Source organism: Watersipora subatra, chromosome 5 (assembly GCF_963576615.1).
Source record: "Watersipora subatra chromosome 5, tzWatSuba1.1, whole genome shotgun sequence".
Lineage (NCBI taxonomy): Eukaryota > Metazoa > Bryozoa > Gymnolaemata > Cheilostomatida > Watersiporidae > Watersipora > Watersipora subatra.
Window position 1 is genome coordinate 45126328 of NC_088712.1, and position 13513 is coordinate 45139840.

General features: G+C 31.2%; 1 protein-coding gene across 1 annotated transcript; it reads left to right on the forward strand.

Annotated features, from left to right (window-relative positions):
* The first annotated feature begins 1303 nt into the window (after positions 1-1303).
* On the forward strand, positions 1304-13190 carry LOC137396893 (uncharacterized). Its single transcript, XM_068083196.1, has 4 exons — positions 1304-1395; positions 7333-7515; positions 8323-8394; positions 12757-13190. The coding sequence occupies exons 2-4, from the start codon at positions 7345-7347 to the stop codon at positions 12823-12825; spliced, it is 312 nt and encodes a 103-aa protein (XP_067939297.1). The 5' UTR covers positions 1304-1395; positions 7333-7344; the 3' UTR covers positions 12826-13190.
* Positions 13191-13513: the final 323 nt, after the last annotated feature.

Here is a 13513-nt window from a genome sequence, read left to right on the forward strand (position 1 = left end):
TTTTATATGCAATAGAGAAGTTATGAGCATCAATCCAATTTAAGTCATGTAAAAGTAACCGCAATGATGCTATCAAATAACATGCTATAAAACTGCAAATTTATAAGTTATAAGATCAAATGCTAAAAATTTATAAAAAATCCACTTTTGTAAAAAAAATTTAGTATTCATCCTATGCTACAAAGTTTTAACAAAAGAAAAAAAAGCTTCGAAGCTGGAAAACAAACTTTGATACAAACAGAAAAACAAAAGAATTTATTGTTATTGATGTAACCGAGTCATTATTAGTACAATTGTGAAGACACTTTTCTACTGATTACTTGCTACTTGGGTTCATTAAAATCAAAGAAGGCCAAAGTGGCAATCAAATGAAGGGGGTGTTTAAATAGGGGTGACAGTCAATTAGAGGTTTTTGCGGTAATCAATATTATTGATTACTTCCTTGTTTTTATTAAATTTCTAACAGCTAGCAACTAAAGCATTGAAATGATAGTCTCTGTCAGACATCCAATGCATAAAGCAATAAGCTTTTTAACCAAACCTTGACAACCTTGACACGTAGCAGCCAAGTCTTGGTCAGCCAAGTCAACCTTTTTCCTTTTTATCATTTTAAATCATTGCAGCTCAAACAACTGTAGGTCTTTTTTTAACAAGAGTAATCTTCTCGTGGAGCAGTTTAAAATTGGTCAGCGCACTCTTGCATTAGGTAAATCTATAATTGAAAAGCATTCAAGCGTAAACCCAAGCATGAAGAAGTTAATACTTTACACCAGTGTTAAAATTCTCAAGTTACATCTTTCACAATCAGCTCCAATAATAGGTTTTGACAAAAAGCTTGGAAAAAAGTCTCCTGCTGAAGAAATTGACTCGTGCATATTTTTTATTTAAGCTATTATTGACTTTCAGATACTGTTATTCATTCAATAGATACTGTCTCTATTTATACCTGGCTAGCAGTCTGAATCCAGCATGTTGTCAGCGGTGAGTAGGAAAGAGCAAACAAATATCAATGTATCTGTAATAATTTAATGGTTGATGGCTATGATAAATTAACACTATCCTTGTCACAAACAATTTTGATGTTCGGTAAAAATTTTGCATCGGACTTTCTCGCCAGCCATTGATAGAGAAATACTACCGCAGACACCATGTAGAACAGCCAACGACAAAAGGATGGTGACAAGCGTTTACATACTTAAGGTTAAATGAAAAACATGCCAGTCTGAGCGATGACTCAATATACCAATGCCTTCGCATGATTGCATTAGCGATTTAAATAACTGGGTGTTGCGAGTACAGCTATCACAAACAGTTCACTGGTAGTCGGAAAACAAGCACCACCGTTAGTTTCTAGTCATAACAGACTACTGACAGCAGGCAGCACATTAACTGTTGGTAAGGTCTTAATTGATAGCTGTTTACAGTAGTTTGTATACAAACCATGTATGAGTTGATTTTTCTGAAGACGGGGCTGTTTATATTTCTATTTTTCATCTGGTTGGAGCTTATTAGTAAATATGGTGGAGAATATTGTTTATTATTGGTATTATAGGATATTGGTTACAAGGTTTGATCCGAAACTTTCAACAACTTTGTACAGTAATGACTTCATGCTTGGGTTTATCGTTGTTAATTATAGATTGGCCTCCCACGGCAGCGCTTATGTATATATAAAGAAGCTGTTAGAAATTCATAATAAAACACAAAAGTAGTGAATTATATTAATTAAATTAATTTTTACTATATCTATTGTAAGTTGATTTTGCATGTCTATCACTCAGTCACTGAACTTACGTATTGCCTAGCATACAGTTTTGTAAACGTTTTTTTAGGGTGAATTAACAATAAAAAAGTCTATATAATTTACTAATTTTAACTTCAACGACTCTGTTTTTGTACAAAAAGTAAGGTTTTAGTATTCAACTTGTTATGCAGTTTTTTATCACAAACTATTTTTCATTGTTATTTTGGCTTTGAAATGAATTAAACAGACAAAAATGCTTTCTTATGAAAAAATTTTTTTGGAATGTTGTTGACGCATGAAGTAAATATCAGGATATGCTAGCTTTCTAGGGTATTCTAGATTTTACCATGTAAATGATGGCTACATAGGATGAAAAATATTTCTTTTGCATTGCTAACAAGTTTTAGGCTTTGTTGATGTATTAGTTCAAAACGAGCTTATTGGTCTATATTGGTGGAGAGGGAACTACTGCATCTGTGATTGGCTAAAATAGCCAATTATAACAATCTACATTCAGTTTTTTATTGATTTCTAAGCTAAAACAAATCCACAAATGGCTTTTGAAAGATGATAAAAACATGGCTTCACACAAATGATTACAGTAGACACTCCTAAAACATAAATAATTCAATCCGGGGGCATTTACAATTAATGGACTTTACATTGTGCAAACAGTAAAACTCTTGTGGTTTGCCTAATCCCTTCTATAATCTTCTCAAACTTACCCCTTTGGTCCTTCAAAATGGAAAAAGACCAGACTTGACTTTTTTAATTTCATGACTGTACAGAAACTGGTATTATTGGTTTGAATCGACAACTCTTCCTTTCTTTCGTATAATTTTTTTCTCGGCTTAGGATCTATGACTCTAGTAATTTTACGTTTAGTTCACGGAGGTTAAGTTTAGTTAACATCCTTCGATGTCATATTAGCTCAATTTTTTTACTCTTTTCTTTACAGTAAGGTCTATGCTGCAATAAAGAAAATTGAATATGTCTAAAATAAAGTGAAACAAGTATATATATTTACTATGATAAGATCTGTGTCTGTCCATTGGTCAGCCTGAAGCTAAGATTAAAGTTATGATAAAACATCGCTTTCAATGAGACTCCAACTCAGGGTATTCAGCTAGGTAGACAGACACTATAACACCTGCACCAATCAACCGCCTTTTGGGATTTATGAATAATTGTGCTGCTATTTGTTATCTGTGATTGATCGACATGCCTGATAATTTCTCACAGCACACATAAACCACCAGGATAGTCGTATGTATTAAAGAAAAAAGATGGCTGAGATTCTCATTATTCAAATTGAGTGTGGGAACTTGTACCGACTTTACGTTGTACATTATATGGGTTTTTATACATGATACAAAGTAAATACTTTACAGAAACTGTTTAGTTTAAATGGAATTCATGTTGAAGGAGATATATGTTATAGGGCCGTGTAAGTAAATAACTATATTTGAACAAAAATTTCTCATTAATACCATGTAAATAAAAGCTAATACCGGTAGTATAAATTGGAATAAAAATAAAATGGGAATGATGGAACATTTCAGATATTTCTTCCGGTACTATCTCTTTCTAGTTTAATATATACATTAATTAATATAATATTTTAATATAATCAATTAATATATATTTATGCCGTTAACTTAAATTTTTTGCATTATTCTGTTTTCCCTGTTAACATAAAACATTTCTCTTGAAATAAAATATAGCAATACAGATTTTTTGACACCATATGTTTATGCTTGCAAGATTTCTATACGATGTTCACACATTTAGCATACAGCTTAGCATTCTAATTCAATACAAGTATAAAAACGAGTAAATGTCACAATTTTTATGTTTTCATAAAACTCTAAATATATTATTGTGTTCCCATCGAAATAAAGACTTTATTTTGGCAAAAATAATAAATAACTATTTTTTACTTATCAATATATAGTTGCCATGAGACATTAATAACACTTTTCTGACATAAAACTGTTGTTATTGCTCCGGCACTTCCTTGACATCTCTGTGACTTTAGTTAATAAAATTAGCATGTCTGATGATTTAAGTAGATCGGTAAAGCTTTAAGACCTCCTGCAACATCTTGCGCTACTGTAACAAACATCTGGCTAAATTATTTGAAAGTACTGACATTATCTTTTCAACTTTTGTTTAGATAAGAGATCTAAATCAGAAAGGCTGCTAATTTTATACCATGGCAGTATTAGTACAAATACTGGCAATAGCCTATATATATATCCATGTATATAATATAACTAGTACATGTATATATATATATATATATATATATATATATATATATTATAGTACTATTATACATTATATTATATGGATAATATATCACTAGTACATGTATATATATATATATATATTATAGTACTATTATACATTATATTATTATACGTATAATATAACTAGCACCATGGCAGTTGGATCTATAATTACAATCAGTCTACTGGCTAAATTCGTGCAGATGGAAGTTTGAAGTTTAAGTTTTTAAGTTATAATTTGAATTCCGTGCCATGCAAGCTTTTACTCAACCCTCAATGGCATCATACGGAGGAATGGATGAACACGTCTCTTATTATAGTAAAGACTAGCAGATGAAAAAGTTGGCTGACTAGCGACATGACTCTGACACCTGACACGTCATTTGCATTATTGCTACAGTTATTATTTAGATGTTGTTTAATAAACCAGCTAAAGATGTCGGATTAGACTAAAAAAGGCCACTGACATTGCACAGTGTCGTAGACTTACATTTTACCAAGATCAATCTAATAGATGATTGGTTAAATTTTAGTCATGGACAGCGGTGAAACGTGTTCAATGTTATTATTCTCATCAGGTAGTTTTTATTCATAAGCCACACTTTCTTTTAAACAGGATAGCTGGGCAGACGGAGAGACAAAACAATATAAATATTGGTGATTTTACCTTGGAAATGTTTCCTTTTATTACACATTTTACATTGCTTGTAAAATACAAGGCTTTTGTTGGTTGACCATACAGACTTGTGCAAGTTCTGTCATGCTGCAGCTATGAAACATGGTTTTGGTTTCAGATGTCTTTAAATGACTTGTATAACATGATCCTTTCTCACTTGAATAAAATCTGTTTCATTTTAGCGCCACAAAGAGTACGAGTTAATTATTTCTATATTCGCTCTTTTGCGTGGAACATCACAGTTTACAGAATATATTTTGAAGCTGTTTTCTGTTAATAATAATTTCAGCCAAAGTTGAACCATTTTTCAATTCTGCAATGTGGTCAACAAATTTGCAAATTTATGTAGTTTTTTTAAACTTCAACCAATTTCCGGTTTGTGATAGATAAAAAACTTATTTCGGATATGATATTATTGTGAAATATTTAAGGTGTAGCACTTATAGCAGAAAACTAATTATGTATTCTATACAAAGACATTATATATAAATTTATTATATGTAAATTTATTATATATATTGTATATTCTATAAATGTATATGTATATATACATGTATATATATATTGTACATATTATATTTTTGTATATTATATATATATTTATGTGTATATAGATATGTGGTTTATGTTTAGATAGATGTATAGATATGTTTATATATATAAACATATACATATATGTTTATATATATAAGCATATATGTATAGTTATATGTATGTATATGTATACATATATTTATATGTATGTCTATATGTTTCTTTTACATATATATATATATCTATATATATATATATATATATATATATATATATATATATATATATACATATGTATATATATATATATACATATGTATATATATGTTTCATTAACTTGAATTATTTTGTTGCTTGATGGTTTTAATCGTTAACATGTATTGTTTTTTCATGAACTAAAATATAGCAACACAGTTTTTTCGGCACCCTCTGTTTATGCATGCAAGATTTTTATACCATATTCACATATTTAGCATACAGCTTAGCATTTCGCTTCAATGCAAATATAAAACACTCAAATGTCACATTCTTTATGTTTCCACACAACTAAAAATACATTGTTTTTTTGCATCTAGAATAAGACTTTATTTTGACATCCTTAATAAATGGTAATTAATTCTCTTTCAAATACTCATGGGAAACTATTTTTACATATCAATACATAATTTGCATGAAACATTAATAACACTTTTCTGACATAAAATTGTCATTATTGCACCAAATCGTTTTCCTGATTTTTGTCACTTCCTTGACTTCTCTGTGACTTTAGGTTATAAAATTAGCATGTCTGATAGTTTAAATAGGTTGGTACAGCTTTAAGACTTGCAAAATTTTGCACTATGGTAACCAAATGTTTGGCTAAATTATCTAGAAGTTATGATGTTACATTTTTTAACCTTAATATAAATAAGAGATCGAAAATAGAAAGATTGCTAATTTTTTGCTGCAGTAGTGAGATGAGGAGTAATTAAAAACGAGTAGGTTCACTGATCTTGTCGCTGACCTTGACACCCCATTTACATCATTACCACAATTATTACTTACATGTAGATGCTGATCAATGCACAGGTGAAAGTCATTATATTGGACTTAAAGAAGTTGATATTGTGAAGTTTCATAGGCTTCCAGACAAACATTACATCTTTAAATTTTACCTAGATCAATCTATTAGGTGATTGAACAAAAATTTGGGTCATGGACGGCGCTGAAATGTGTCCATGATTTACACTCTCATCAAGCAGTTTCTATTCATAAGCATTACTCTTTCTTAAACAGAATGGCTGCGCAGGCAAAAGAACTAAATAATATAAATAAGGGTGATTTTCAACTTTTCAAAAGTTTTCCTATAATGCACATTGTACGTTGCTTGCTCTACAAAGGTGTTTTGGTTCAACATACAAACTTTTGCAATTTCTATCACGTTGTAGCTGCTAAACATGGTTTAACTGTTGTTTAACATGGTTTAAAAGCTGTTAAACATTGTTTAACAATTTTTTGCCAGCTGTTAAACATTGTTTAACAGCTGTTAAACGTGGTTTAATAGCTGTTAAACATGGTTTACACATGGTTAAGCATGGTTTAACAGCTGTTTAACATGGTTTAACAGCTGTTTAACATGGTTTAACAGCTGTTTAACATGGTTTAACAGCTGTTAAACATGGTTTAACAGCTGTTAAACATGGTTTAACAGCTGTTAAACATGGATTAAACATGGTTAAGCATGGTTTAACAGCAATCACCACAACAGCCATCTATTAATGACTATCCATTATATTTAACAGCCATATTTAAATGACTCGTATAACCTGGTCCTTTTTCATTTAAAAAATTCTGCGTCAGTTTAGAGCCAGAAAAAGTACGAGTTGATTATTACTATATTCCATAATTGCTCTTTTTAATAGAACACCACAGTTCTTTTGCGTAATTCAAAGATGTATGCAGTCAGGGTTAATGATATTTTCAGCCAAAGCTAAATTATTTCCAAGCTTGCGATGCAATCAACAAATCTGTCATTCTTTTTGGGAACTTGTACCAGTTTCTGATTTCTGATAAATAAAAAGCTTATTTCAGATATGATATTATTGTAGAATCGGTAAACCATGATGAAGTCAGCTGATAACTTCGTAAATGTTAAACCACGTGGCAAGTCACCATTTATGTGGATTTGTTTAGCTCTGGCTGTCCTGCTTATTCTTCAAACAGGTTTTCTCACATGGTTGTGGTGCACCAACAGAATCCATCTGAATGCAGAAAACCCCTGCCAGCTCAAGGTTTGAATCATTTTTTATTGTAGAAAATAGCGTTCAACTTTAAATTTTGTAAAATGATATAGTTTTTTTAGCATTTTAATAAAAAACTTTAAAAATAAAATGCAAATTAAATGCTCTCATAAACGTGAAATAGTTTAAATGTTTCTGTGACCAACTGTTAAATTCTGGTGTAGTCAGTGTTTTAATTTAAACCTAGAAAAACATTATTATAATATCTCAAAGCTTTGTGTAAAGCTTGAGCTTTTTAAGATGCTCTTCTGTGTATCGTATTTATTAAATACTAAATGAATGCCCCGCATTGCACAAATAAAAAAATTTGCAAATTTTTTTTTTTATCAATATATGAAACATTTACCATTCTGAATTTTAAATCAAAGTGTTTGTTTATTTCTGTGTGTCGGTCCAATGCATAATTCAAATATTTGAAAGCTCGAAACATAGCTAAAGCAGATTGTTGAAAAACATTTTTTGCTTCTTTTGGTTCACATTTGTTTAAGATTTTAAACAGCATATAAACAGTGGCTGGTGTAATGTAGCTGCCAGTGGCTAAGTTTCATTCCCAATGAATTTGAGCAAGTTCAAGATGGATTTACACAAAATCTTTAGTGGATTCTAACAGAAAGTATCAGTATTTTTCTACCATTTTCAATTATGTTTAATGATTGAGGTGATCTGATTGTCGATAAAACTTAATTGCCGCTAAAAAAGTTAAAAAAAAACATGTCAAAGACGAGGGACTTGTTGATTATTTTATAAAAGCGTGACAATAATTGTGTTTTGCATATGGTGTTTTGCTTCATTTTATAGGCAGGAGATCTGAGTGCAAGCTATGATGACTTGTCTGATGGTTTTGAAATGGCTATAAAAAAGAGGGCAGTGGTGAGCATATTTTCTTTGCTTGGTCAAGTTTGATATCAGCTTATTGTTAAATTTTCTGTTAAGTTTTTGAGTTTATTGTTGCCAGTTTTAATTTCGATGCTGACTAACACGACATTAGATTATAAACTGGTTGAAGTCGTTTGCATTGTGACTGAGTAGAGCTGAACCTTCAAGACTTTCAAACAGTTTATATATGCTTCCCTTTCTGCGTTTTACTTCTAGCTCTGCTTAAACAACAAATTGAGGCTAATTTATGAAAATTTGGAAAATTTCTATTGTTTATTTTAATGGAATTTTACAATCATCATTGATTTTAAAAAAAACCTCCAATTCAAATAGTAGCAGCACAGAATGCACAATAATTAATTTTTTTTGCTGCCAGACCATCAGTCATACCTCTTGTAACGCTGCCACTCAATATTTAGTTCATATTTTTAGAAAGCATATGTTAATTTTAATGAACAGCAAACAGATTACTGCTGCAAAATTTATTTTGTAACTTTTTAACACGTTTATAAATCATCTAAAATTATAACTTATATACAATGATATATACAAATTATATACAATATCGCCTTGTCACGTGATTTTCTCACGTGAAGTGAAAGGCCAATAAAAAGCTCACTATAAAACATATCGTAGCACTAGTTTATGACAAACACTTCGAGTTTTACCGAAGACCCCGTATCAAATATAGATGTTCGCTACTTTACAGTTTCGTTTCGGCATTATTCAATCGTCAATCGTAATCTGATCACGTGACCCAATACTTCGAAAATCATTTTTGCAGCACTTTTCGATTATCACAGGTAACCAACAGACTCGTCATGATTGTCAGACAGTGATATGTACTCCTTCGAGCGAAGGTTAAAAAGTTTAACAACTTTTTACAGTAAGTTATAAGATATCAGTGCTAAAAGTGACAGCATTACAATGACAATAAAATAGATCCCTAAGAACAATAAACATCGTTTTATTGAATGCGTGAAGTATATTTGTGAAAATATTTCGACGAATGAGGTTGCATGAAAGTGTAAACAGAAACCATCCTGTAACAACCCTGTCTCATTTGAACCGTTTTGGAAAGCGAATCCAAACTACGGCGGTCTCGTGTGGCTGCGAATAATTGTTCATTTTTTAGCTTTTAAGAGCTTGTAATCACATTCCCATATATCTTGCACCTACAACACAAGCGAGTAAGACATGGTGAATCTTATGATACCAAATAACTGTAATGTGAATTTTGTTCCAAGTCAACCTTTAAACTAGCTAGCATGACCTATATTCTATTTTATGGTAGTTTCTCTTCACCTGTTTCCTCTATCAGCACATTGGTTGGTATTAATTGTCATGGCATATTGTAATGATAGAACAAAGCTGTAGTTGTTTATTGCTTTGCAGTATTTGGTAAAACAATGCAAGCAGAAGTTTACGGGTATCATAGACTTTTTAGACCGATGACATCGGTATTTATCATGTTACAATAAATGAATAAATAATAACTTAACATGAATTGCTGAGAAGAACTCCAACAGTAGTTTATATTCTGAGTAAAACAGTCTAAGATAATCAACAGGGCCTTCAGTAAAAATATAGTTAACTTATTAAGGTTGCACAGCCTTGAGGAGTGTTGGTAATATCTTTTAGAAATAAAAGCCTGATAGCTTCAGTTCTTTTTAAAGTAGGAAGTCTTGTTTAAAGACAGCACTATTTATCATGTGAAAACAAATTTAAACTTTAATTTCGTTTATCTGTTATGTATCTTTTTTAGCAAAAACTAAGTCATTTAGTCATTAAGTCATAAATTTCACTTGGAAACTTTCTCGTTTTTTTTTTAGAAAGTTATATAATATACTAAAAATTGATAACAAATTGTGTGCAATACTTTGGTAATTTTTGAAACCAGCAAGCTTATTTATAAAAAGTCAGAATATTTACTATAATAAGAGCTGTGACCGTCCATCTGTCTGTCTGTCCAAAGCCACAATAAGAACTTTAGGAAAAGGATCCTATTACTGTGGGTTCCTATATCCCTATAAGGAAAAAGGATTCATATCACGCGAAAATCAGACTATGATATTTATATACTCAGACAGGCACACCACCAACTGCATCACCTTGCTACATGGCAGAATAATTATGCACATAGTTATTACTCATGACGATCTCTCACGGCGCACAGGACTGCCAGATTACTAGTGTAATATAGACCTGAGATTACAGTTTAAATAGAGTTTCAGAGTGTATTGATTAGAGTATTGAAATTGATATATTGTATTCATACAATAAAGTGCGCCCTCGAGTTACAATGTACCTGTTATACAATATTTATGCCTTTCTGATGTGGAACACAATGTTTTTTGTCTCCGCCATACAACTTTTTTTGCCATATGACATCAACAAAAATTTTTCTCAAAATTCAAATTTGATTGTCGGTGTGCCGATTACGTCAGAATAACAAAAATGTCTATATGCTATTTGCCAGAGTCTCTCCCTCAACGCATGAAAGAGAGATGATACTTGCTTTTTAAATATCTTCCAGTTCAGCGTTATGTGTTATAAGCTATAGTGAAAACGAAATCAGAAACAGATAGGAAATAAAGTTTTAGACGATGACAAAGTCGAAATTTAGTTTAGTAAAATACATATTGAAACTCAGCTTCAACTATGTTTTTAGTAAGCTAAATTCGATTAAGTTAAATTAGAAGTTTGTGTCATATGTCTGCCTGGAAGGTAAGAACTCTTTATGATAGTACTGAGCATAGTACGTTGTAATATTACCTTTTATTGCAGGTCATAGCCACTAAATACACTAAAGTTACTGTAGGTAACTATAGTTAGTAAGGTTAACATACTATTTTATTACTAATTGTTAATACATTCAGTATGTATATAAAATTTTGATGGCTTTTACCTAAATAATTACTGTGAGTTTTTATGTACCTTTTTATGACACTTTCACCTTAGAATGCAAACGCTGAAATGAATTAATATCGGATTTCAAAGGTCTCTGTATACCATTTTTATTATAATATACAATACATCAATACAATATACTGTATAATACAATATAAATTTATTGTATTGTACAATATATTTATACAATATCAATGCAATATATAATATAAATATATTGTATTGATATTCGGACTGCCTGCTGAAATATGGTATTTCAGCAAGTGAATCACTCCTTTTTTGGTCCCCTTTCTATCTACCAAGTAATACAAGCACCCATTGACTAGATCTTCTATGAAATCTTGTAATGATAACGGAGACCAATCCTAATAAAAAATAAAAATCTTTTTTTAAGTAAAAACAACAAAAAACCAATTTTAAGCATCAGTTTTGTGTTGTAAAGCTGTTGGAGAATATGTGAGCAATTTATTTTGCAACAAGTTGGCTTTTCATTTGGATTCATTTTTCTCACACTTCTCAATATTAACTGAGTTATGCAGTAGGGCTGCCACCTTTATGATTAAACTATATGAACAACTAGAAAGGCTGCTAATTTTTTGCTGCAGCAGTGAGATGAGGAGTAATTAAAAACGAGTAGGTTCGCTGATCTTGTTGCTGACCTTGACACCCCATTTACATCATTACCACAATTTTTACTTAGATGCTGATCAATGCACAGGTGAAAGTCATTATATTGAACTTAAAGAAGCTGATATTGTACAGTTTCATAGACTTCCAGACAAACATTACATCTTTAAATTTTACCAAGATCAATCTAATAGATGATTGGAAAAAATTTGAAACTACAAAGAAAACTAAAAAGGATATTTTACATTATTTTGTTGTTTGTTTCACTGCGTTTACTAATTAGTTCAGTTTCTAAAAGAGTTTCTAAGAGCAAAAATATGAATACTTGTGGTTATTGTGCTATTTACAGGTATGTGGTACTTACATGTATCTGGTACTTACATGTATGTGCTACTTAAATGTATGTGCTACTTACATGTATCTGGTACTTACATGTATGTGCTACTTACACGTATGTGGTACTTACATGTATGTGGTACTTACACGTATGTGCTACTTACACGTATGTGGTACTTATATGTATCTGGTACGCACATTTATGTGCTACTTACATGTATGTGGTACTTACTTGTATGTGCTACTTACATGTATGTGCTACTTACATGTATGTGCTACTTACATGTATGTGCTACTTACATGTATGTGCTACTTACACGTATGTGCTACTTACATGTATGTGCTACTTACATGTATGTGCTACTTACACGTATGTGCTACTTACATGTATGTGCTACTTACATGTTTGTGGTATACTTAAATTGAGCTTTAGAACTCTGTGGTTGCTCATTGGTAACATAGATATTAATTGTTTGGTTGTAGGTAGGTCCGCCAGGTGGAGATAACTGCCGAAGGATTGTGACAATTGATTGCACTGGACTCTATGATTAGTAGATCGCTGTTTCTTCAGTTTTTAAATTCCATAAATAATCTACGGATATGCATGGTTTTAACTGAACTTCTTGGAAAAATCTCTTTTTTATCATATAATTATACATTTGCCAATTTTTTCAATAAAAATTCACCCAAAATCTTTTCTGAGCTGGTACAAGTTTTGATCGAGTTAACAGATTTTCAGTTTAAAACACATTTATTTTCTGGAAACACTCTGTATGCACTGGTACTGTGGTAAGTTCTGAGTTTGCTGTGCAAGGTTAAAAGCATTCCATACACTACATATTGAAGTTTTGTTCTATAATATTTATAATAAAAACATGCCTGAAATTTTCTTCCTGATTAACAGAAATATAATTACTCTCATCATTGTTATTGTCGGGTGTTGAGCCACTGTTTGGTTGGTTTAAGCAGCTGTTTTGCTCGCCACACTAAATAAAGCTAAAAATATTTTTAAGTGAAGCAGAAATGAGTGATGAGGTGACAGCTAATAAAAACATCAGTTACAAGAAATAGTTAGGGATCAGAACTTCCAGATTAGAAGTGTGAGCCCCCTGAAGAGGTGCTTAACCAATCATAAGCTATAAGATCAGTCAGTCAATTAGAGGTGTATGCATGTTCTAGACTAATGTGTGCGCACCCTTAGGTTTTCCTGAGTCTTTCTTATATGAAATCATACCAGTTT

Coding starts and splice junctions, on each gene's coding strand:
- LOC137396893 (XM_068083196.1), top strand. CDS start 7,345: ATGATGAAGTCAGCTGATAACTTCGTAAATGTTAAACCACGTGGCAAG. Junction 7,516..8,322: donor AAAACCCCTGCCAGCTCAAG/GTTTGAATCATT, acceptor TTCATTTTATAG/GCAGGAGATCTGAGTGCAAG. Junction 8,395..12,756: donor CTATAAAAAAGAGGGCAGTG/GTGAGCATATTT, acceptor GTTTGGTTGTAG/GTAGGTCCGCCAGGTGGAGA.